Source organism: Phyllobates terribilis, unplaced genomic scaffold (genome assembly GCF_046119375.1).
Source record: "Phyllobates terribilis strain yellow unplaced genomic scaffold, ASM4611937v1 Scaffold_13__5_contigs__length_258822181, whole genome shotgun sequence".
Classification (NCBI taxonomy): Eukaryota; Metazoa; Chordata; class Amphibia; order Anura; family Dendrobatidae; genus Phyllobates; species Phyllobates terribilis.
This window is the reverse complement of record NW_027362773.1, coordinates 143,073,303-143,099,279: the sequence shown is the minus strand read 5'-3', so window position 1 is coordinate 143,099,279 and position 25,977 is coordinate 143,073,303. Positions and strand designations below refer to the sequence as shown.

Here is a 25,977-nt window from a genome sequence, read left to right as displayed (position 1 = left end):
CCACCGCTGCAGGGCAGACCGCTGGGGCTGATGATGTATGCAGCTGGGATGATGTGACTCCCCACGGGAAGAGTGCGGCCCCAGGGCAGTGTAGTGGATGGTGGGTGGGATGGTGGTGAGAGTCCCAGTACCGGTAGTCCCGGAGGAGCGAAAAAGCACACAGACAACCTACTGCAGTCCAGGGTCTTTACTCACGGTTAATATCCAAGTCACTTCTGCAGGGAATGACTGCCCGAGCCGTGCTGCGTCCACCAGGTGAGGGGCTCGGTCAACTCCCAGACAGTTCAGGAGCATGGCACAGGACCCCCTTTAATCCTTTCTCTGGCCTGCCTCACCAGTGACCCACTTTTGTCCAGCTGCCGCGGACTTGTGCGGGTAAACGTGGGCCTCGTCCTCCGCTGTCCTATATGGTGCCTTCCTAGCAGGTTTGATGAGGTGTCGCACCAATAAATGATCACGACGACCGGTCTTTGGCTGAGGGTAGTTTCTCCTCCACCAACTTGGGATCCGGTACCCTTAATCTGCCTGACCCTTCACCCTGGATTCTCGTGGGTTCTTAGGGTCCCTTCCACCTTCTTGTTCCTGAGCCCTTCTGTTTCTCTCTCTCTTCTCCTTCTTTCCTGTTCTGTCTTCTCCTCCTTCCCTTGGCCTCTTCTCCAGGCCCACTTCTACTTCTCCTCTCAGGCTCCGGCCTCTTCTCTAGGCCTGCCTCTGGAGCAGCACTCAGCCTGAGCTGCTGCTCCCTGTCAGCTCTCCTCTCCTCACAGACTGAACTTCTTCTCCCAGAACTAAGATGGTGCCCACCTTTTATACCTCCCTCTGACCATGAGCCCAGGTGACCAGCAACCAATGAGCTCCTAGCTACGCTCAGGAACCCCCTATCTGCCCCTACAGCACTGGGTGTTCCACCCCCCTCCCCACTCCAGGCAGGGACATAGTCGGTCGTGCCTGCACTTATGTCTAGTGGGAGCACCGTTGAGCTGTCCCTCGGAAATGGGGTGTGTGTGCTGTATGCAGCTAACTGAGCCCTGGTCCATACTCCATCCTTACCTGGGAGTGGAATATCACACCTCTGGCAGAGGTGCAATACCCCTGTAGCGGCCGAGCCCTCGGGGAGCTACAAAGGCACTTCGGTGCACCCTTGGAGTGGCCTATGCCTTGGTGCACTGTCACCCCCCTCATTTGTATAATAAAGCCTGTCTGCACCTGCGAACTGATGCCGGTTGAGTACGGTGGCGCACTTACAGTGTCTTTGTAAGTATGTGGCTACGGCATGCTTAGATGTGAGCAGACAGAACGCCCTCTCCTCCTCACTAAAGCCGATCTCTACACTTCTGGGTGCAGCCACAAATAGGCAGAGTGCGCATGCAGACACATTGTATGCGCGCTCACACTGACACTGTAAGTGATGTCACAGCTGTCCATGCTCCCCCTCCCTTCACAATGACCTTTGCACACGCTCATTAGCTGCTTCAATACAAAAGTCTGGGTCTTAGTATTGTGGCTAATGTACATGTGTAATTTTCTGAAATAACAGCAAGTCTAAAAAAGCCCCAATGGGCAGTTTGAAAATTGAAATAGCGTTATTTTATATATATATATATATATATATATATATATATATTAAAGATTACGATATGAAAAAAATGTTTTTTAAAATACATTTAACCCAAAAACCCTGATTTAAATAAAAAAGTAATTCTCTGATGATACATGTGGTGCCACCATCATGATGGTAAAAAGGAGAACCATCATGCCACCATACCATAATCCAGTGTATATTATGTATGTATATAATGCATAGCATGTATCAGTCAAAATAAAAACTCAACAAATATAGAATATACTTTAGAGAGAATTTATTTTAGTAGATGTCTTTAGATAATTGATATTTTTTACTTGACAGCAGTGCTTTTGCGCCCATGTAAAGACATCAGAATCTGACCTCGGGCTCTGTCCTGTGATCTTCAAAGTTTATCTTAAAGTAGTTAAAGTTTCATGTCAAGAAGAACTATATTCACATCATAAATTAAGCATATTTCTGACTTAACTTCAGCATAATTATATGTAGTCATGTTGTAATTCATGTTACATTTTCATGATATGAGCAGAAATTATATCTAAAATAGGAGAAAGTGAACAATAAATGAAATGTCAATAGAAAACCTTAACTTCATATAAAAAAAACCCACAATGGAATTTCTAAATTGGTTTTGGTGGCTTGTTTGTTAAATGGATCATTGAAGCATGTAAGTGTACAGTATATGCATGAGAGATTACCACTTATAAAGGCCGGAGAGCTTTGTAGATCCCAAATACTTTCAATACTGCTTAGAAATTGGATTAACCAGTTCAAGACCAGGCCATTTCTACTCCGTTTTTGACCAGGCACTTTTTTTTTTCGTACATGTGGTTTAAGTGGTTTAAAGAGCTGTAAAAAATGTTCTCATTTGAATAAACAAATAATTTTTACATCTTTTTTTCTTGATACATGGGGTTTTATTTTTATGCTATTTTCATATAATCTTTTTTTTCTAATTTTTTTGCTGATATCCATGGAAAAATAAAGGAAATATGTGTCTGTTTTTCAGGCCACAAAGGACGACTAAATTATATTTTAAAATTAGTTTGCCCTTCCGTAACAATATTTTTTATATATTTGACTTTTTTTTTTCTTCAGGGCGGGGCTAATAGCAACTATTTGGATTGGTAACAGCTATATTTAATTATTTATTCCCACCTTTCTTTTTATTTATTTGTTTTTCAACATTTAAATATGTATATTTTTTAATCTGATTTCCCCTGTAACTGGGGCTGGTATATCAGCCCCAGTTACAGGGGAATTTTGGCCTCTTGCCTGCACAGCAGATCTAACTGTGACTCCTAGGAACCAGCAGCTCCTGCTCCATCCCCACACAGTGATGAAATGATTGCTGGGTCCAGAGGAGGAAGCACTGTTAGTGCTTCCCATTACTCTATACAAGGCGCTTTTTTAGCACTGATTATCCAGGATGGCAGAAAACAAACCCTCTATGCCTTCTCTCTGGGAGTATGGCTGTGTCTGACAGCCGGATTACAGGTCCCAAAACTCTGCGGTTTACTTTTATATGTAACAAGCATTTTTAGGGCATTTTTAGCTATGCTTTTGGTGCCATTTTTTATTTTGTGTCACTTTGTACAGTGGCAGAACAAACACCATATTAAAATTGGGGTGTGTTTAAAAGCACATGCAAATATCCTCTTCAGAGAGAAAGAGGACTAGAACTTTATGGCCAACTATTGAGGTTAGCAATCCTGAAAGTCAATATTAACCCTTTAACGAGCCTTACCACATAACTTAGGATAAAAAAACCAAACCAGACTGCATTTGCAGATACATGTTTTGGAGTGTATGCCCCTCATCAGTACAAAGCAGGAGGTCTCATTTGGCTGGGTGAGAAGCTTCTGACAGGGATCTAAGGGGAAACATTTCTCCTTGAGGAGAGTGCCAAGCTGGAGTAAGGAGACTTATAGGCCATGCAATTCTCCTCTGTGAAATTATATATGCAAATATCCTCTTCAGGAAAGCGGACTAGAACTTGTGCCACCTATTGGGGGTAGCACTCCTGCAAACACCTCGAAATACTTATCTGAATATGGAGATTTTGATTTGGCTTTTTATGCTAAGTCATGTGATAAGGCTCGTTAAAGGGTCAGTAATGACTTTTAGGATTGCTGCGCCCATTATAAGGCACTAGAGTTATAGTCCTCTTCCTCTTTGAAAAAACAATATGCTTATTTAATTTCCCAGAGGTGAATGGTGTGACCTATATGTCTTCTAAAGCCTTCTCACACAAAGGACTATTAGCTGTGCATTTTCTAATTAGATTTTGCAATAAAAAGTTTTCAGCACACTACAGTACAATAAAAGTACCGTAAAATTAAGTATTATGTACTGAATTTGGTGTGAAATATGCAGCATCTCAATTCAATGTAGAGGGGTTTAATCCTCTTTAAAATCTGGGGTGAACCCACAGTACAATCCACATGTCACACATTTATAGTACGTGATGGCCTATAAGTCACCCATCACAATATATTTTGGCAGTGAGTCCCAGATTTTCACTGCTCTGACAGTAAAGAATCCTCTTCTGTGATGATGATTAAACCTTTTTGCTTGTCACAGTAGATGCCCCTTGTTATACTTACAGACCTACAGTAGGTACTGAATAAGCTCTGACTTTCACAATATTCATCAATAGTGATCAGGTCATTCCCCGAACTGCCTTTTCTCCAATACCCCAATTTGAAAAATTAACCCAATTATTTAAAGGGAATTTGTCACCAGGCTTTTGCTACCCAATGTGAGAGCAGCATAATGTAGTGGCAGAGATGCCAATTCCAGAGATGTGTCACTTACTGGGGTACTTTCTGCAGTTTTCATAAAGTCCCTGTTTTATATGCTGCAGATCTGGCAGTTCTCTGAATGCTGAGCTCTGTATAACCCCGCCCACACCACTGATTGCCAGCTTTCTGTGTACAAAGTGCATAAGCAAGAGCTGCCAATCAGTGGTGAGGGTGGAGTTATACAGAGCTCATGAATACAGAGGACTGCACAGCAGCAGAAAACAGTCCAGTAAGTGATACATTGCTGGAATCAGTGTCTCTGTCTCTACATCATGATGCTATCAGGTTAGGTGGCAAAAACGGGCAGACAGATTCCCTTTTAAGGAGTTGTGAAGGTTTATCATGAAAGTCACTCTATGTGAATCTCCTATATGAATCTTCACATCACGCTCAGCATGTGCTGTGAGGGTTCTCTGATGCCGACGAGACCGAACGATCATGGACAGCAAGTATGCGATATGCATACTCACAGCCACATTTTGCCTAGACTATGCTCAATTTGTTTCACGTATAGAGTGACTGTAGACTTTTTCAAAAAACTTGGACAACCTCTTTAAACTCTGTAGCAAAACATGAGTACCTTACTACCTACTGTAGCTCCCTTCACGCATCAAGTTTTAATTTTCATCCAGACACCATTTTTAACCCGGGATGTCTACTCTCAGCACTGCCATGGCTGGGAGTCTCTATTCTAAACTGTTTTTACATGTTGACTAAAATGCCTAATGGTACCCAAGAGATTCCATTAGGTACCCAAAAGGTCCCTTTGGCCATATAAGATGACCAATACAATTAAATACCCATGATCTTCAAGTTACGCCACTGGTGGAGGGTGAAAATAGAGATTGTGGTCTCATAAGAAATGTTTTATTCCTATGTTATATTTAGTGAGCACTATATCACAGGGAAGAGCTTCTGTAGGAGAAGAGACACCATCATCCTTGCCCTTCAAATAGCCAAACAACGCAAAATTGAAGCTAATGCAAAAAGACCCAATATTTATGCTGCACAGTCTAAATATGAAGGCGCAGTCATCTGCACAACGTGTCCAATGTCTCTTGTCATTTTTAGGATGGGATTAAAGCCAGCTGGAGCCTGGGAGACTGAAGAAGATGAGGGATTCAGTGACTGGTCACAGAAACTGGAGCAGAGGAAGCAGAAAGCACAGGCCACAGAGGAAACAGTGGAGTTTAGGCCCGTGGGAGAAGAACAGAGTGGATTTTTAGGAAATGCAGATGAAGAAGCTGGAGATCAACAGCCAAAAGCAGAAGAGGAAGAAGACGAAGGGACTTCTCGCTATGAAGCAGTTGAGGTATTTTTGCTAAATTCCTAGTAGCAGAGTATAGCAGAGGGTAAACCATACGTATATATTTGTCATTAATGTTCTTACGCCATTGTACCTAAGCCTAGTAAGCTAGAGGCCAACACTAATGATTGGAAGGTCTCCAGAATTCATCCAAGTTCACTTTCTAAGCTAAACAACGTGTCCTTTTTGGCTGACGGTCCATGAGGATCACGTGAACATCTCTAAGGCACTTTTCCTACACTAATCTTTGATATATAGGAAATTTATATTCTATGTTTACTTATACACTTTTATACTTTTCAAAAATACTTCATTTCTTTATTTTTATCAGGTGAATGATGAAGCAGATTCCTGCAGTTATGAACACAGCAGCCAAGAGACCAGTAGAGGAGAGACGCTGACCGTCACTTCCAAACAGTGGGCGTTAAGGTGCAAGTTCTACCTTTATATGTAGGGAATTAACTTCTTAAGTAGAATTAGTTCATATGAAGAAAATCACAAAAATAAAGTAAGCACCGTTACCCGGTATGAGATAATAAATGAGAGGTATAACTACAGGTACGGACATATGGGATCTCTGAAGAATAAGAAATTGTCTCAACAAGTTATTCTTCTAGCAAGTTGTATTAAAAGGGTTCTGCAGAATGGACAATCACTTTTTGTTAAAAGGGTCTTTTGCGAGTTAACTGATTAAAGCTTTTATGTTGGGAGCACCCAGTGATCAGCTTTAGTCTGTGTGGAATCCTCGCGGTAAGTGTTCAGTTTTCCTACAGTGCCTCCACAGGGCAAATAAGGCATTACACAATATCCATCAAATCAATGAGTAGGCATTGTAATGCAGGACAGGACAGGTCCTCAGGGTGACGGACACTATTTCTAACTCCTTCTGACACTGGAATCACTCAGAATTTCCTAACAGGGTATAAGACAGTGGTCTCCAACCTTTCTGACCTTGAGAGCCACATTCAGCTCTGAGAGAGGGTCGCGAGCCACATTCAGCAGATTGTGCCAACAACTTGGGCAGAGATGTTGAGCTCACTGATTTTCTGAATCGACAGACGTCCATATGTCACGTTCAGGGTATGGACTGTCATACACAGACTGGCTGCTGGTCTCCTGTCCCGAACTTGACCGCACCATAGACATGTATGAGGCAGACAAGTTTGATATAGGAGACCTGTGGCCATTCTGCACATCACGATCACAGGCCATACTTGGACCTTCATACACGGACGTCTGAATGAGACCTCAGGGTTTAATGGTGACATTTATCTTTTTACAATATTTTCTCTCGCACGTTATCACTTCCTTTCTTTTTTTTATTTGTCCTCAGCGAGTATAATGATGATGAAGAGGATATCAGAGCATCAAGTCCATATCTAAGAGAAGAAGCGTTAAATCTTGAGGAAGACGGAGGAAGAGAAAATGATACTTTTAAGCCTTACAATGATCAGGTATTCCCAACTGCCTCTGTGTATGATCATGTATTCTAATTAGAAGACTAGTCCCGTCCTCCTGTAGAAAACTACCCCTACCTGGACCAAAGACCCGTGTGGCTATATGCTGCAATGAGCATTGCTGCCACTGTGCGCAACCGGCTGCATTCACAATAATTTGATGTTTATTATTTGTATTATGAAAGATTTTATTATTATTGAAATATTCATTGTTTGTCCATATCATATGTTACATTTTAATGTTAACCACTTCCAAATCGTAATAGTCTAATAGGCCCTGGGGCAAAATGTGGACCTGCACCCCCCTCCTGCATGTTGGTCAGATGTATAGGCTCTTGTAGCGTCCTAAATCCTATAAAGACATACGTGTCCCCCCCAATAATATAATAACGTCCCCATCCTTGGCCCCTTCCTGGTATAATATCCCCATTCCCCATCCAGTAGTAAGGGCCCATCCTGTAATATATATCCCCCATCCAGGGCCCATCCTGTAATATATGTCCCCCATCCAGGGCCTATCCTGTAATATATGTCCCCTATCCAGGGACCATCCTGTAATATATGTCCCCCATGCATGACCCCTTTGGTAATATATGTCCCCCATCCAGGACCCCTCCGGTAATATATGTCCCCCATTCAGGACCCCTTTGGTAATATATGTCCCCCATCCAGGACCCCTCCGGTAATATATGTCCCCCATTCAGGACCCCTCCGGTATTATATGTTCCCCATCCAGGACCCTTCCGGTATTATATGTTCCCCATCCAGGACCCCTCCGGTAATATATGTTCCCCATCCAGGACCCCTCCGGTAATATATGTCCCCTATTCAGGACCCCTCTGGTAATATATGTCCCCTATTCAGGACCCCTCCGGTAATATATGTTCCCCATCCAGAATCCCTCCGGTAATATATGTTCCCTATCCAGGACCCCTCCGGTAATATACAGTGCATTTTGAAAGTATTTGGCCCCCTTGAACTTTTCTACCTTTTGCCACATTTCTGGCTTCAAACATAAAGATATAAAATTCAAATTTTTTTGGGAAGAATCAACAACAAGTGGGACACAATCGTGAAGTGGAACGAAATTTATTGGATATTTTAAACTTTTTTAACAAATTAAAAACTGAAAAGTGGGGCGTGCACTATTATTGGGCCCCCTTTAGTTAATACTTTGTAGCGCCACCTTTTCCTGCGATTCCAGCTGCAAGTCGCTTGGGGTATGTCTCTATCAGTTTTGTACATCGAGAGGCTGAAATTCTTGCCCATTCTTCCTTCCTTCCTATTTTTTAATCAACCCCTTTTTTGCCAATCCAAAAATTAAGAAATAAACATATTTCATATTGCCACATCTATAAAATGATGCTCTATGAAAATATAAAATCAATTAGCCTATGGTAAACGTCGTTATAGAAAATAAATTCCATATGCCTGAACTAGCATTTTTCGGGTCAATTGGCTTTCCCCCAAAAGAAGACCAAAAAAAAATTAAAACTTGATATTATTCCAAAAAACTTCAGCTCACTACACAAAAAAACAACCCCACACACATCTCCATCAGCGAAAAAATAAAGTTCCGGGTGGTCGCAGAACATGGCATCATGTATAATTTTATTTTAACCACTAAAATATAAAAACTATACAAGATTGGTGTTGCCATAATCATAATGGCATGAAGAAGAATCATGTCATGCACAATGAATGCTGTAAAAATAAGACCCAAAAAGAATGGCAAAATTGTACCTTTTCACCATTTTTTTGGTACATTTTATGGTAAAATTAATGGCATCATCTACAACTACAACTTGTCCTGCAAAAAAAACAAGCCCTCATGGAAACATAAAACAGTTATTGTTCTTGGATGAAGAAGTAGAAGAAGAAGAAAAAAAACAAAGGCAAAAAAATAAAAATTGTCTCTTAGGGGAAAGGGTTAAACATAATATAGCAAGTATAATGAAGCAGGGTCATCAGGTATGACTAACCCATAATACAGTTTTCTGGAATAGATCCATGTACTAATAATTTGGTCTTATTCCTTGGCTCATGATGCAGAGCGAGTCATACAGTGAGAGATGGAGGTCTGAAGACTTGAAAGGGCAGCCAGTGAGCAGTGATGGGGAGGACAATGAAGACAATATTACTGTGAAGGTGAGCACTGTTACCTTAAAGGGAAGCTATCATCAGATAATGACCTATTGGGTAAGGTTTTTGTATTAATTTTTTTTTGCAATGCTAGTTATAACTATCTGATCTGTATTAGAAATAAGAAATAGAAATTGTGCAATTTCCATACTGGCCACTGGGGCTTTTTTTAGACTTTAATTTCCTGTTGTTTCAGGAAACAACACATGTACATAGCCACAATGAATAGACTCAAAATCTATCTTTTATATTGAAGCATCTAATGAGCATGCTCAAAAATGTGCTTTAACCTGCATAGTTATTAGAAAATAATAATAATTATTATTTATTATAATAATTATTATTATTTAAAAATTGTCAGTGAACGGGCACAACATGATTTTTCTGTTTGACCAATAATTAGGTCACGGAGAGAGCAGAGGTCCTGAACCGATCCATCCAGAAGAGGTAAATATTGTTTCCTGTATTCTGCTTTTTCCACGAATTAATAATGAGATGTGAATAATGCCATGTGAAGGCTGACAGATTTACCTTTATATTGGACCATGGATCACAAGGATTTATCTCTAGTGTTGAAGAATTGTATAGATATAACCAGCAACTATCAATTACATATTAGACACATAGTTAAAGGGGTTTTCTAAGTCAAGAAATGTGGACCCCTTATACCTTTTTATACTTAACATAATAAACAGTGCAGGTAGTCACCGTTCCCTGGTCCAGCACCAGCTCTCCACCACCAGTTCTGTCTCAGTGTTATGCCTGAAACAGTGGCAGCTTACATCAGCGCTGCAGCCAATCACAGAACACAGTGTAGATGGCAAGAGCCGTTCAGCTAAGTGATTGGCTGCAGCAGGATAGGAAGTGTTACAGATCCGGGTGGTGGAACCTCTGTGCTGTGTTACAAGGAGGGACCAGAGGGGCGTAACTAAGTGCCAAGCCGGACCGACCCTGGCCACATGGTGGCTTAGTCGTCTCCGTGAACCAAGGAGGGACCGGGAAGGTGAACCAGGTGCCACTCTGGGACTGACCTTGTGTGACAGCAGGCGACTCCCACGGGACTGATGGCCGAGGCCAACAGGCAAAGCAGATAAGCAAGGCTGGTAGATAGGCAGGTAATACGGGTAGACAAGCAGGCTTGCACGGCAGATAGACAGGCTGGTGGGCACAGCTGATAGGCAGGCACGCGAGCACGGCTCCTAGACAGGCTGGCGGGCACAGCTGATAGACAGGCAGACGGGCACGGCTGATAGACAGGCTGGCGGGCACGGCTGATAGACAGGCTGGCGGGCACGGGTGATAGACAGGCAGGCGGGCACAGCTGATAGGCAGCCACGCGAGCACGGCTGCTAGACAGGCTGGCGGGCACGGCTGCTAGACAGGCAGGTGGGCACAGCTGATAGACAGGCAGGTGGACACAGCTGATAGACAGGCAGGCAGGCACAGCTGATAGACAGGCTGGCGGGCACGGCTGCTAGACAGGCAGGTGGGCACGGCTGATAGACAGGCACGCGAGCACGGCTGATAGACAGGCTGGCGGGCACAGCTGCTAGACAGGCAGGTGGACATGACTGATAGACAGGCAGGCAGGCACGGCTGCTAGACAGGCAGGTGGACACGGCTGCTAGACAGGCAGGTGGGCATGGCTGATAGACAGGCAGGTGGGCATGGCTGATAGGCAGGCGGGCACGGCTGCTAGACAGGCAAGTGGGCACGGCTGATAGGCAGGCGGGCACGGCTGATAGACAGGCAGGTGGGCACGGCTGATAGGCAGGCGGGCACGGCTGATAGATAGGCACGCGAGCACGGCTGATAGACAGGCTGGTGGGCACGGCTGCTAGACTGGCTGGCGGGCACGGCTGCTAGACAGGCAGGTGGACACGGCTGATAGACTGGCTGGCGGGCACTGGAACCTGAGGGCTCGAGAGAGTGTTAGCACACAAACAACAACCTTGCATAGGCACCTCCATTTTGGAGGAGGTGCCTTATATAAGGGCACTCCTCCGGCCATTGGCCGGGGACTCTTTAGGATGGCGCGCGCGGCCCCTTTAAGAGGGAGGGAGCGATGCCTGGGGAACTGCACGTGGTGCGCGCACCCAGGGCAGATGTAGCAGGGGAGCCGGAGGACACCGGACCGGGACTGTGGCAGTGAGGGGATCGGCGTCTCTGCCCGGCAGGAGGCAGAGACTCTGACGTTGCAGGAAGTATATATAACATTATATCGACACTTCATAGCACTATTATGTAGGCACTGTTTAGTGTTGTTATATAGGCAGTGTATGTCAGTGATACATGGACACTTCATGACACTATTATGTAGGCATTATATAGTGCTATTATTTAGGCACCATATAACTGTTATATGGACCCTTGATGGCACGATTATGTAGTCACATTATACTATTATTATATAGGCAATATATGGCAGATCAGTGTAATATGGACACTTCATGGCACTATTATATAGTCACAATATATTATTATTATTATATACAGTAGGACGTATATCTCAGTGATATATGGACACTTCATGGCACTATTATGTAGGCACTGTATAGTGTTGTTATATAGGCAGTGTATGTCAGTGATATATGGTCTCTTCATGGCACTATCATGTTGTCACAATATATTATTATTATTATATAGTCTGTATATGTCAGTGTAATATGGACACTTCATGGCACTATCATATAGTCACAATATATTATTATTATATAGTCTGTGTATGTCAGTGTAATATGGACAATATGGACATTCCATGGCACTATTATGTAGGCACTGTATAGCGTTATTATATAAGGAGTATTTATCAGTGTTATATGGACATTTCATGGCACTATCATGTAGTCATAATATATTATTATTATATACAGTAGGCTGTATATGTCAGTGTAATATGGACGCTTCATGGCACTATTATGTAGGCACTGTATAGTGTTGTTCTATAGGCAGTGTATGTCAGTGATATATGGACTCTTCATGGCACTATCATGTTGTCACAATATATTATTATTATTATATAGTCTGTATATGGCACTATTATGTAGGCACTGTATAGTGTTATTATATAAGTAGTATTTATCAGTGTTATATGGACACTTCATGGCACTATCATGTAGTCACAATATATTATTATTATTATATAGGCTGTATATGTCAATGTTATATGGACCCTTCATGGCACTATCATGTAGGCATTGTATTGTGTTATTATATATGTAGTATTTATCAGTGTTATATGGACACTTCTTGACACTATTGTGTAGGCACTGTATAGTGTTATTATATAGGCACTGTATAGCATTTTTATATGGCATTCATGGCACTAACATGTAGGCATCGTATGGTATTATAATATAAGTAGTATTTTTCAGTGTTTTATTGGCATTTCATTGCCACTATATATAACTGTTATTTGGGCACTTCATGGTATTATCACATAGGCAGTATATATCACTATTATATTAGGCTAGTGTTTTGGCCATGGAACTTTTTTTTCCTGGTTTTGCTATTATTACAGACTTAACACAACGATTTCCGGTCAAAAGAGACTTTGATTATCAGTAGTGTTTTCTAGGACTTTTCGTATAAATTAGCTATTTTTTGGAGAGGTAATCAATAGATCAGGTGAGATCTGACTCCAGCGCCCCACCTATTAACTTGTGAAATGTGCGCCGCGGCCGCTTCATTGTTTCCCAGTCATAGCACCGTACATTTTGTCGCTGGTCGTGCTGGGTACTGCAGCTCTCTGCAGCTCAGTCCATATCAAGTGAATGACCAGAGCTACAACACTGGGCACAACCGCTATAGAGCTGCATCTAGTGCATAATTAAGCCTGCAGAGCTCACTTGCCCCTTCAATCAGCTGATCTTTGGGGGTATTAAGAGATAGACTTACACCAATCTGTGTAACAGCAGTGTCAGGTAACTTTTCAGAATAAGCTGTCATGTGAGTACAGGAGGTATTCATATTGCCTCTTCAGAGAGGAAGAAGACTAGAACTCTAGTGCCACCTATTGGAAGTATCGATCGTAAAAGTCAATATCGACCCTTGAACAAGCCTTGCTACATAATTTACGATAAAAGCCTAACTAGAATCGCAATTTGCAGACACAGTGTTTCAGGGTATTACCCCTCATCAGTACAAAGCATGAGATCTGATTTTGCTAGTTGAGAGACTTAAGACTGGGATTTATGGGGTAATGTTTCTCCTTGTGGAGAGTGACAAGCCAGGCCTGGCATGTCAGAGTGAGGAGACCCATATGCCATGCATGCTCCTCTGGGAAATTAAATATGCAAATTGCCTCTTCTGAAAGAAAGAGGACTAGAACTCTAGTGCCACCTGGAAGTAGAAATCCTACAAGTCAATATCGACCCTTTAACAAGCCTTGCCATAGTATAAAAACCAAACCAGATTCTCAATTTGTAGACACAATGTTTAGGGGTATTGCCCCTCATCAGTGCAAGGTATGAGATCTGATTTATCAAGGTGAGAGGTTTAAGACTGGGATGTAAAAGGTAACATTTTTCCCTGTGGAGAGTGACAAGCAAAGCCTGCCATGTCTCAGTGAGGATCCCCATATACCATGAATGCTCCTCTGGGAAATTAAATATGCAAATCGTACATGTACAGTACATGAGGTATAACACTATTTCCGGTCATTACATGACTTGTATTCTGCATTTTTAGCAGTTTTTCACTCTGTATTTTTTCTTTAGGTGCTGTGCCTTTTTCTCCATCCAGCTTATCCCCCTTTCCCTCTCCATAGGCTTTTATAGGCTCTGCAGACAGATTTGTTGACATATTTAAGCACTTTTTGAGATTGAATGATCATGTAGGAAACAAAAACATGACTGATAAGTGGAGAAAGAAGCTGATTTCTCTAAGAAGATATATTACAAAGTTTTTTAATCTTCACTTTTCAAATTAATTTATGGAAAAAAAAGTGTAGTTACAATGTAGTTATTATCCTGAACATCTTTAATGCACCTTGTCCACCTCCTTTTCATCCTTTCAGTGAGTTAATTTACCCTGAAATGTGACCTTTCGTTCTTCCATACAGCAACAGTATTAAGAGAAGTGAGCCACCTCTCCCAATACACAAGATTGATGACCGCCTGGAGCAGTACACGCACGCTATAGAGGTATGAACAATGCAGATATGACCCAGGGATGATAATGAATTTGTGGTTTTGTTTATAAAAATTAATAACTTTGCCCAAATTCTGTTATGATCTGCAACAAGTACTAAGGAAAGATAAGGGAAAACTGTCCCTACAGTAAAACTAAACTGAATCCCTAGGATGTAACGGGCTGCCTGTTCCTAGCGAACAGACCCGCCTTAGTCCTCGGCTAGTCTGAACGAAGACCTATAGCATAAGGGGAGGGGTCCCTAAAACAACTAAGGACTGGGACAAAAATGGGACACCTCCTAACAGAAGTTGTTGCAGAACACAAAAAGACAAACAGACAAAAAAGTACTAGAGGTCCCAGAAGGACCAAACGAACTGACAGAGAAAGGCACAGAAGCACCTGGCTAGAGAAACAGTCAAACACTGAAGTCCAGCACAGCCAAAAGGGCGGAGCTGGAATATAAAGGCAGATGGTCACGTGACCGCAAAACACAAGATGGAAAAAACAAACAGGAGGGTTCTAACAAATTCATATAATATATTATATATTAATGGGGCTCATCAATCAGGTTTTATCATACAGATTGATGATCACAGTTGTTTTTTACCTTATATATTTCCTCCGCAGACATCATCTAAAACAGGCCGCTTAGTTCGTCAGCCGTCTCTAGAAATTCTGAGTCCTGCAGATGCCGTGTCCAGCAAGAAGAACATGTGGGAGTCAGGTGAAGTCACCACGGCATCTAAGTTATCCCCTTGCAAGGTAACACTTTGCAGATATTGTTTCGCAGTAAGGCTCTGTTCACATGTCCCATTCCATTTTAGGAGCGGTCCGTTGCATCATCCAATTAGTGTCCATTTTAGTGTCCATTTTTTTACAATGGACAAAGAAGTCCTACCTAAGGTTCTAAAAAAACGGAACCCAGGCAGACCCCATAATAAATAATGGAGCCCCTTTGCTTCCATTTGCATAACATGACGCAACACATCACCTATTCTATTTATCTATTATTGAAATGGAATGGAAAAATGTAACGTCTTAACGGATGTGTGAACGAGGGATGATTCCAACCAAAAATGTAGGTTCAACATCATGTACATGTTTCTCTTCCCAATGTGAACTTACCCAAGTTTAGATTTCTGAGGTTCAGCTGTACAAATACTGGGTCATATCGTGTTTCCTGCTCATTAACAGATTCCGTGGGCAGGTGACACTCTCCTTGGCACCATTGGATGACTCTGGGTGACTGATCTCAGGGAAAATAGTGATGAGATGACCTGGACTGTCTTGCTTAATTATTATAGTTTGGAACTTTGAATTAACCCTTTGCCACATCAGGGTCAGTCGTTCGGTACGTTTGTCGGTCCGTCAGTCGGTCGACCCGTCGGTCTGTCCGTTGGTCGGTTGGGTCATCCGTCGGTCCATTCGTCGGTCGTTCGGTCTGTCTGTCCATCCATCCATCCATGTCATTAAATAAATCATTCATTCATTTGTGAAGTCAATTTAAGTATAGATGATAGGATTTTCCTTCCGGCTAATAACACGTTGAGGACTGTCATGTTACTTGATGACTTTGACCTTATCAGTTTGGTAGAGTTGCCGTATGGCAATTATTTGTCTACAATGCAATCCATATGTCTGGAAGAGATGCAGCATCATGAGCTTTCTATCACGTAGGAACCCTACTGGCACGAGGCTTACCTCTGTGACCACGATCCTAACAAATGCCTCCGTAACATAAGATTATGAGATCCCGGTATCAGAGTTACAACTGTAATGACGTATCTAACCGCTGATGATTTATCACATTCTTCAGGACACAGAAGGTATAAACATTGGCGTATCGGACATGATTAACCAGTGGGGCAAAGGGAAATCGGAAACAGACAGCAATGCGGCATCTCCAAAAGTCACGGTAAGTTAGGTCTTCAATGACATCTGAGTACATGGGTGAGGAAAGGAAGATGGGCGACCACTTGTTATCTTCTTGTTTGTATTGTAGGAAGTGAAGCCTGGAGAGGTTCTTAGCAAAAAGAGCTTATGGGAGCAGAACTCTAAATCAGTGCAGAGTAATAAGGTAAACTTTCCATGTAGACAGGATGATATTATGAGGCTCAGACTACGCAGCGACACAAGTCTCATTGCAGTGCAATACAAGTGATAGGGGTAGCACTGCGACTCTAGAGGGAATCGCAAACTCGACAAACAAGTTGCAAAAAATCGTACCCGGTTGGATTTCTGTGACTTGTTTGCTGCGGTTGCGGTACCCTTGGGGTTATAATTCAGTGTAGCGGCGACACCTAGCAATCTTTGGCTACGCGACTTATGAGTCGCCATGGCGTCCCAGCTGAAGATCTGGACCATTTGTTAGTTATTTTATATATAGAAACTGTGTGCAATTATATATATATATATATATATATATATATATATATATATATAAAGTGTGTGTATGACAAATCTGCCATTGTTTTGTGAGTCCGCTGTGCCAATCAGACAAACTATGGTCCTATGGCACTGTCTGTATAGTTCATGAGTCTCGATTTTGCTCAGATCTTTTGGGGGTGACACCCGGCTCCCCAATCGATCATCTGTGTTCTGCTTCGGCTGGATGTAAACTGTGAACTGGAGCTGAACTGCACAGCTCCATTTACTGTGTAGTGGCCATTCCTGGGAACTGCAGCTCAGCTCCTGTTAGTGTGAACAGGAGCTGATCTACAGGACTTGCAAAGATGGACGGGGAAGGTGCTCTTCTCATGGATACACTGGACTATATTATGTATCTGGTGTATTCACCTCCATGAAAGATGTAAAGACAGCGCTACTAGTAAAATTATAGCACTTACCCAACTCACCTCTGTCCTAGTGCTTGCAAACAGAGGGTCACCCTAGGCCTATAGCACTTACATTACATGCATGTAGCTAATATACAAAACTTCTGTTTGACCCTATTGTATATATCAGTTTTACCCCAGAAAGAACAAAATCCTATATGTCCAAAATATATACTGTGTGCAAGAGGCGTTCTGGATGGACTTACTCCCTAATTCTTAATATCTATAATATAATCATACACCAACTTTTATTATTCAAGTGTAAATAAGTGGTCTAGTTCCTTTAGCAATTCGCCCATCTTACTTTCATGTCTGCAGTCGTTTAGGCCCTATAGGCTTATTTATAAAGAATACTGTGGACTTAAGGTGCATGTTGTACACTGGCCCGTTATCTGAAAAGAGCGATCCTAGGAACACATTTGCTGATAATCAGCCTGTTTAAACAGGCTGTCAATCACCCCACTATTGAGCAAAATACTCATATGTTGGGTGAAATTTTTTTAAGCTTGCTTAAAAGCATTGTTCTCTCCAGCACATCATCCTGTGTAAGCAGGACACGTGCTGCCGAGAACAATGATATTCTATGCGCACAGAACGATGATATTATCAATTGTTCTGTGTACACGGAAGTGTAGTTGGCCTGTCTAAACAGTTAAATTATTGCTGATCGGCTTACATGTAGAAAATTGTTAGTTGCTTAATGGCCATGTGTTGGCCACATCCCTTCTTCTCTGTAAAGGCATTGGAAAAAAAATAGTATGTCCCCACCAGCTTCTGCTTCTTCCCCACCCAACTCATTGATTGGTCTCTGCCTGTGTGTATAAAGCAAGAGACCCATCAATTTAGCTGAGCAGGGCAGGGCGAAGTCAGCAGGGACAAAGGTCCAAGACCATTCACCATGTCCCATGTTGTAGAGCGTGTTTTCCCTAAAAAACGCCAATATCGGAGCCGGACTCGAATTCATACTGCCCGTGGTTCTGACAGGTTCCTTTAAGTTTACACTCTGGGCATCAGAATTTACCTGTGACCCACTGGGAATTTAAGCAGAGCAATTTTCCCCAAATTTTCATTACTTGGATGTTTTATTAATTTAGCAAATATTCACAACATATATTATATTTATCAGTATAATTATTATTATTATAAAGGTGGTTCAAAAGTCTCCAAATATAGGAAAATGGTCTTCTATATCACAAGCTGGTTTAAAAACATATGCTGGACATATTTCTTTGAAGGATACATTTCTCCTATATCCCCCACAGCAGTGGTATACATAGAAGAAAGGATGGCCAATAGCAAAGATTAAAATGGTCCCCCTATTATAGGTGCTGAATATTGCTATTTTAAGGGCATATGTCACAAGGTTTTTGCCATCTCATCTGAGAGCAGCATAATGTAGGAGCAGAAACCCTGATTCCAGCGATGTGTCACTTATTGAGCTGCTTGCTGAAGTTTTGATAAAATCACAGTCTTATTAGCAGGAGATTAGCACTAGAACTTGCTACCATTTAGTCCTCTATATTCATGATCTCAATATAACTCTGCCCCCACCACTGTTTGGCAGCTTTCTGCCTATGCACAGTGTACATAGAAAGCTGCCAATCAGTGATGTGGGTGGGGGTATACAGAGCTCAGTATTCAGAGAACGGATAGATCTGCAGCAGAGAAAACAGGGATTTTATCAAAAACTCAGCAAGCAGATGCCTGGATCGTGTATAGGCACTTACCTCATAGGGGGCGTCACAAGACCACCGTGACCAATCCGCGAGGCTTACTATTACCTATGTATGGAGATTTCTGAATATTTGGTATCTTAAAACTTTACAATACAAAAAGTCAACTCAGGAATTAATTTGTGACCATGTGTCCAATGACGGACCGTATATGTAAATGTTGGGTCATTGAAAAAAAAAAATCCATGATGGAGAACGAAACATTCACGCCCAGAGTGACCTTTGATGTGGTCTTTCCCACAGAGTGTGATGGCAAAATACAAATTTGTTCCAACTGGACATGGAAAATATGAAAAGGTCCTGGTGGAAGATCCTTGATGAGGTAACCAAAAAAATCTTTCTAAGCATCTTTCTTATCATTCTCTATGTAACGCTCATTTTCTTGAAAGGGTTGGCCCTTAAGCAATACTTGTCTTCTGTGCACAGGGTAGGTTATAAATGTATGATTGCTGGGGGATCGCGGCTGAGACCCCCGCATTCACAAGAGCAGACGTACTCTGAATGGAGCGATGGTCTTGTATGTCTACTACCGCTCTATTCATTGTCTATGGGCTCTGAGTTTTCTCTGTCAGTCCCACGCGTGTCCTCCGCTTACTTTTCTGTGAATAGGTAACAAATGTTGTTTATGGGCCAATCCCTTTAACTCTCCTTTCAGTTTTCAATCTAAAATTTGTCCTTCTAACCCATTTTTGCAAAAATGAGTAACCTTCAGCATTTTTACTGTTCTTTGGATAAAGTTAAAAGTAAGCACCATTCAAGGGTTAAAGAGTAATCATCATTTTAATTTCTTTTCATAAACCAATAATAGACGTGAAAATAAAAAAATAAAAAAAACTTTGTAAGATATCTTATCAAAGAAAATCGCCTTTCTCCTCCTGGACTGATCATTTATTCTCAAAAATCTCAGTTAACGGGTAAAATGTGACTTCAGTGAATACAGATTTCCCTATTTCTGAGATAGGAGATGACAGTTGGTGCTCATGAAGTTATTTGGAGAACTGTAACGGTCATTTCAGGAGGACTTGCAGCAGAATGTCTGTGTCTGCCTGTAGCTCTTCCACAGAATGTCTGTGTCTGCCTGTAGCTCCTCCCCACAATGTCTGTGTCTGCCTCTAGCTCCTCCCCACAATGTCTGTGTCTGCCACTAGCTCCTCTCCAGAATGTCTGTGTCTGCCTCTAGCTCCTCCCCACAATGTCTCTGTCTGCCTCTAGCTCCTCCCCAGAATGTCTGTGTCTGCCTCTAGCTCCTCCCAGAATGTCTGTGCCTGCCTCTAGCTCCTCCCCAGAATGCCTGGGTCCGCCTCTAGCTCCTCCCCACTATGTCTCTGTCTGCCTCTATCTCCTCCCCACTATGTCTCTGTCTGCCTCTAGCTCCTCCTCAGAATGTCTGTGTCTGCCTCTAGCTCCTCCCCACAATGTCTGTGTCTGCCTCTAGCTCCTCCCCACAATGTCTGTGTCTGCCTCTAGCTCCTCCCCACAATGTCTGTGTCTGCCACTAGCTCCTCTCCAGAATGTCTGTCTGCCTCTAGCTCCTCCCAGAATGTCTGTCTGCCTCTAGCTCCTCCCCAGAATGCCTGTGTCTGACTCTAGCTCCTCCCCACAATGTCTCTGTCTGCCTCTAGCTCCTCCCAGAATGTCTGTGTCTGCCTCTAGCTCCTCCCCACAATGTCTGTGTCTGCCACTAGGTCCTCTCCAGAATGCCTGTATCTGCCTCTAGCTCCTCCCCACAATGTCTCTGTCTGCCTCTAGCTCCTCCCAGAATGTCTGTGTCTGCCTCTAGCTCCTCCCCAGAATGCCTGTGTCTGACTCTAGCTCCTCCCCACAATGTCTGTGTCTGCCTCTAGCTCCTCCCCACAATGTCTGTGTCTGCCACTAGCTCCTCTCCAGAATGTCTGTGTCTGCCTCTAGCTCCTCCCAGAATGTCTGTCTGCCTCTAGCTCCTCCCCAGAATGCCTGTGTCTGACTCTAGCTCCTCCCCACAATGTCTCTGTCTGCCTCTAGCTCCTCCCCAAAATATCTGTGTCTGCCTCTAGCTCCTCCCAGAATGTCTGTGTCTGCCTCTAGCTCCTCCCAGAATGTCTGTGTCTGCCTCTAGCTCCTCCCCTCCCATGGAATTTTTAAAACACCAACTGTCATCTCCTATCTCCGTAATGGGGAAATCTTTATTCACTGAGTACAGATTTTACCCATGAATTGAGAGTAAAAGATCAGTCGTGGAGGAGAAAGTAGCAGATTTCTCTGATGAGACATATTACACAGTTGCTTATTTTCATCTGTATTATTATGAAATAAAAATTAAAGTGACCTTTACTTTTTAAGTTTGAAAAACCTGTTCCCTGTAAGTTCTTTGGTTTGGTAATGATCAGATTATGCATCTATAGGAGGAATTAAATTCTCATGTCCATAAATGCTATAAATGGCACTCCTTATATAACAACATAACAAGAAACCCAGGTCTATGTGACCAAGAACTGAGTGAAGAAGCGATCCAATAGATAAAACAATGATCTTTATTGAAACAATTGTTAAAAAACAGCAAAATACCACATAGGGGACATCAAGAGCGGCCTGATATAGGTGAAGTCTAATGTCAACACAGGAGAGGATACATAAACTGACTTTAAGCGTTAAGTATTCTGGTACAGTGGCCCATAAGTCAAAATGTAGTACATACTAAGCAGTTCAATACGTATGAAGCAAACTCCAGAGCAATGAATACTGACACTCTAAACCTGGATGAAAAACCCATAGTCAGTGTCATGTGCTGGGTCTTGTAAATCAGGATGAAACCAAGCGAGGAAAAGATATATACTACCTGTAATAGATTACAATGAAAGTTCACAGTGGTCTCTTATGGCCAGTCCGATGTCCCCTCACCATGACGCGCGTTTCACCGTCAGCTTCTTCCGGGGGTGTTTCGCTGGTGGCGAAACGCGCGTCTGGGTGAGGTGACATCGGACTGGCCTTATGATACTTGATGCTAGTCAGTTTATGTATCCTCTCCTGTGTTGACATTAGACTTCACCTGTATCAGGCCGCTCTTGATGTCCCCTATGTGGTATTTTGCTGTTTTAAAACTTTTTTAACAATTGTTTCAATAAAGATCATTGTTTTATCTATTGGATCGCTTCTTCGCTCAGTTCTTGGTCACATACACCTGTGTTTGTTGTTATCTATAGGAGGAACCAGATATGTACAAGAAGGTTCAACTGGATCCAGTGGTGAGACTAAATCATAGAACGCACTGATGAAGTGAGATCTGTACTTCCTACTTGATTGATACATTGTATTTAGGGTTTGAGATTGAATTACTTGTCTTAAAGTGGTTGTCCAGTGAAAACAAGGACAGGTGATACTTTACTGATCTGTGGGAGTCCAGTTGGGTTGGACCTGTGGCGATTGGCAGAATGGGGAATTCTATTCCCCTGATGAAGCTTCATTCCCGTTACAAAATGAAGCAGCAGGTTGGATGCCCGACCACCACTCAATTCATTCTCTATGGGCTGACGGAAAATGCCGAGCACAACGATAGGTAGCCCCAAAGGGAGTGAGTAGAGCAGCACATGCGCATTGTCGCTCCATTCTATCGGGGATATAAATTTCCCATTCTGCCTATTGGTGCAGGTCCTAGCAGTCGGACCCCCCACAGATCAACAGGTCATAACTTATATTCACTGTACATCTCTTCTATCTATAATATTAGAGCTTGCTTTGCATAAGACAAATGTAGAATAAGTGTGTAATAATGCAGATGTCCCATATTAATGCATCAGGAAGATGTCCGGAATAACTGCCTGATGAAGACATGGTCATCTTGTGAATGGATATTCTGAATTAATATTTTCTCATACAGAATAATAGAGCAGCTGCACCATATACGTTGTAGAATCTCTGCAGGTTACTGTAGGCCTCATGCACACTATGCCTCTATTTTGTGTTAAGCCATATTGTAGTGCATGGAGCCTTTACTGTACCCCTATGGGTCTTCAGTCTCATACTGAGGCACTATAATACTTGTATGGCCTATATTCCATGATATACAGACTTCGAGCACTTTGTTTTCTCTTTTTTCTTTCTAATTTGACCATCCAAAAACCAAAATGGACTGAAGTGCAAGATGTTGCCCCCTACTGACTGATGTGCACTTTAACACCTTCTTACAGTTCTCTTTTTGTACTGAACCTGCCATTAATATTTTTAGTAGAACCTGCCATGCCAGACAAAGGGAACCGTTAATATGCACTTAAGTATCAATTATGTGGGAACCAATACACAGCAATAACATAAAATAGTACAGAGATACAAAAAAGGGTAGAACATTATTTATGTAGAGGACATTGTGCATGCAGAGGGTCAGGGAAAGTCTTAGGGATGGTCTTCCCTCACTGTTTCATATCACCGTCGACTGCTTTCTTCTCATCCTCCTGCTTATCATCCTCCCCTCGAATGCTCCACCCGGATGCCGTCCTGTTGAAACTGCTTGACGTCTCTTTTTCCTTCCCCGCTACTCTCCTATGGAAGAAAGCGGTCACTCTACGCAAGGGCCGTGCCGCCGCTTCTTTTAGCTTTCTAGCATCAAATCGAGGCCGGTTCAGAAGAAGAGGCAAACGGGAGCGGAAAAAAGGAAGTGGTGGGGGAGCTGTTTGCCCAGGCTTCTCTGGCTCCTTACTTGATGTTGCCATACGGTAGAGTAAGGCATCCCACATCTTATTAGCACGATTGGTTTTACTCTGTTGAGAACCTTCAGTAGTGTCTCTTTTCTCTCCTTCTGATTTTTCAGCCTTGTCCTCCTTTGCGTTTTGTGTTTCAGGAAATTTTGGCTCTTCTGGTTCAACCACAAGGTGCTTGACAAGTCTTGCCCATCCGCCGCCTGGCTTCTTCCTAGGTGGCTTAGGTTTCTCAGGGGGTTTCAGGAGAGTTATTTCCTCTGACTTGGGAACCAGTTCTGTTTTAGGTGAATTGTCTGTTCTCGAGGTTACATTGGTAGCTCCAGTTGTTTTTGGAGAAATGGTGACTTCAGCAGAAACAGTTTTGACTGGGACTTTTGATTGTCCATCAGGAGAGTCCGTGGAGTTGTGTGTTGTCCTAGTGTCTTTGGCCGAATTACCATGTGGGATCTCAACAACTTTGGAAACATGATGTACAATCTCTTTCTTATCTGTCACCTCTGTAGCTATCTTTGTAGATACAAACACTTTTGGCTTATTTTCTGAACTAGGACTACAACTATTGGGTTTGTATGTGGACTCTTGCTGATCAGGTATAGATCTGGGGCAGCTAGAACCCTTTGATAAATTTGTGTCCTCACATATTGGTGTGGAAAATCCATTAATTTGTATTTCGTTCTCAGTCTCATCTATTTTAGGGGAAAGAAGCTCTGCGTTGTTTCCATTTATCTCCTGTATAGTTATAGTAGGGGGACTTAAGATCTGAAGTTGAGGTACAATTGGTTGTTTTGGAGTCGTTTCTATGGCTTTTGGTGTGCACGGTCTTGGACTGCTATTGACCCTTGGCGATGAACGATCAGGGGTGTTTCCTCCTTGTGGATGTAGGAACAAGATATTAGGAGAGCTGGGTCTAAATGGGAGAGGTGACGGTGTGTCGGGAACTGGGCTAGGACTCAGATACTGGTTGAGACTTTGCTGCTCACTTACAGTGAAGGTAAACTTCTGTTTCGGGTAAGGAGAAGGCGCCCGATGGGTTACTGCCTTGAACTGAAATCGTGGAGGTAGGGTAATGGAAGGAGGTCTCTTGTGCTTCTGGGGAGCTGCAGATTCATTACTTTCCAAATCAGCTTCACTGACAGGAGACAGAGTCGCACGGTAGGATTTAGTGGCAAGTGTCGGCGAGGCTTGTACTCCACTTTTCTTTGCCGCTTTCCGCAGAAGGCGCTGAAGCTTTGCATTATCTTTACGTGGCTTTGGGGGAGTTGGTGGAGGGGCAGGGGAAGGAGGGCCCGGATTTTCTAGTGGGGTCACTGTGAGCAGCATGGTGGAACCTGGAGGGAGAATAAAAAAACAAAAAGTAACTGTTTCTTTTAGCTCTATCCATACAGTATGTCTGCAATGTATCCCTGTAAAATGCATTTGCATATACGGCTCTGTTCACACATCTAATAGTTATTGCTATTTTTCTATCTGTTTTAGAATCATAAAAACGCAAATAAAATGTTTCAGTACAGGAACCATTCATTTGAATGAGATCGGTAGGGACATAAAATGTGTTCCATTTGCCTCCTTTCCGTCTGCTCTCGTTTTTTTTAGCTGGATCAAATAAACTTAGCTTAGCAATTTACAAATATAATCTGTGGTTAATGCAATATTAAATCTCCCAATGTGTTGTAGATGTTGATGGTGTATTAAGGCAAAGTCCACACATGGCATTATTTCTGCTGCGATGAACTTCAATGTGCCTTTAAATTTTCATGTTCCTTTACATACCATTTCTCATTCTCCACCAGTAGAGAGCGCTGTAGATTCAATATAGGGCCACACATACTTGTATAGGAGATTGTCTTGCAGGCCGGAGTTGCAGTCCACATTAAGCATGGTATGAACACTGCAAGCACGTAGCACCACTACCTTCCTTTATTTTTTATGCTATCATTTACGCTTGCATCTAGCCATAAGTGATAAATTTGAAGTAGGATATATATAATATCATGTACAATATCATTTGCATTCTATTAATATGAAAGTGTATTTTTGGCATTAAAGGGGATTTCCACTTTCAAAAAAGTGAACCTCAGACATTTGAAAAAAAAAAAAAAAATACAAGTAGAGGAGCTGGTATTCACCCTCCCCGAATCCAGCTCCAGCTCCCTGCTACTGCACGGTTCTCTATGTTTTAGCAGCTGTGCTGGCCGCAGCAGTGACCTCACATTGACAGCGTAGAACACCACTGAAGCCAACAACTAAGCGCAGCGGCTGATCCAAGGTAGACGGCACTGTTAGCGACATCGGTGAAGAGCACTGCCAACGTGACGT

At 42.6% G+C, this 25,977-nt stretch overlaps 2 protein-coding genes across 8 annotated transcripts in view; one reads left to right on the top strand and one right to left on the bottom strand.

Annotated features, from left to right (window-relative positions):
• The window catches only part of LSP1 (lymphocyte specific protein 1), a 116,959-nt gene that overhangs the window by 88,142 nt on the left and 2,840 nt on the right, over window positions 1–25,977 (top strand). For both annotated transcript variants that reach the window (XM_073658751.1, XM_073658752.1), the window contains exons 3-12: window positions 5,458–5,698; window positions 6,024–6,121; window positions 7,026–7,146; window positions 9,202–9,297; window positions 9,695–9,738; window positions 14,354–14,435; window positions 15,052–15,186; window positions 16,241–16,339; window positions 16,427–16,501; window positions 19,235–19,313. In XM_073658751.1, coding sequence (XP_073514852.1) covers window positions 5,458–5,698; window positions 6,024–6,121; window positions 7,026–7,146; window positions 9,202–9,297; window positions 9,695–9,738; window positions 14,354–14,435; window positions 15,052–15,186; window positions 16,241–16,339; window positions 16,427–16,501; window positions 19,235–19,309 — 1,066 coding nt within the window. In that variant the 3' untranslated portion in view covers window positions 19,310–19,313. The remainder of the gene's footprint in view (window positions 1–5,457; window positions 5,699–6,023; window positions 6,122–7,025; window positions 7,147–9,201; window positions 9,298–9,694; window positions 9,739–14,353; window positions 14,436–15,051; window positions 15,187–16,240; window positions 16,340–16,426; window positions 16,502–19,234; window positions 19,314–25,977) is intronic.
• The window catches only part of PRR33 (proline rich 33), a 37,208-nt gene continuing 30,983 nt past the window's right edge, over window positions 19,753–25,977 (bottom strand). The window contains exons 2-3 of one of the 6 annotated variants that reach the window (XR_012252772.1): window positions 20,357–24,989; window positions 19,753–20,324 (exon numbers count right to left, since the gene is read on the bottom strand). Coding sequence is in view for 1 of the 6 variants with exons in the window: in XM_073658750.1 (XP_073514851.1) it covers window positions 23,374–24,981 (1,608 nt within the window). In the remaining 5 variants the exon portion in view is untranslated. Of the gene's footprint in view, window positions 24,990–25,977 lie in introns of all 6 variants that reach the window. The other 5 variants (XR_012252775.1, XR_012252776.1, XR_012252777.1 and 2 more) reach the window with 5 other exon arrangements.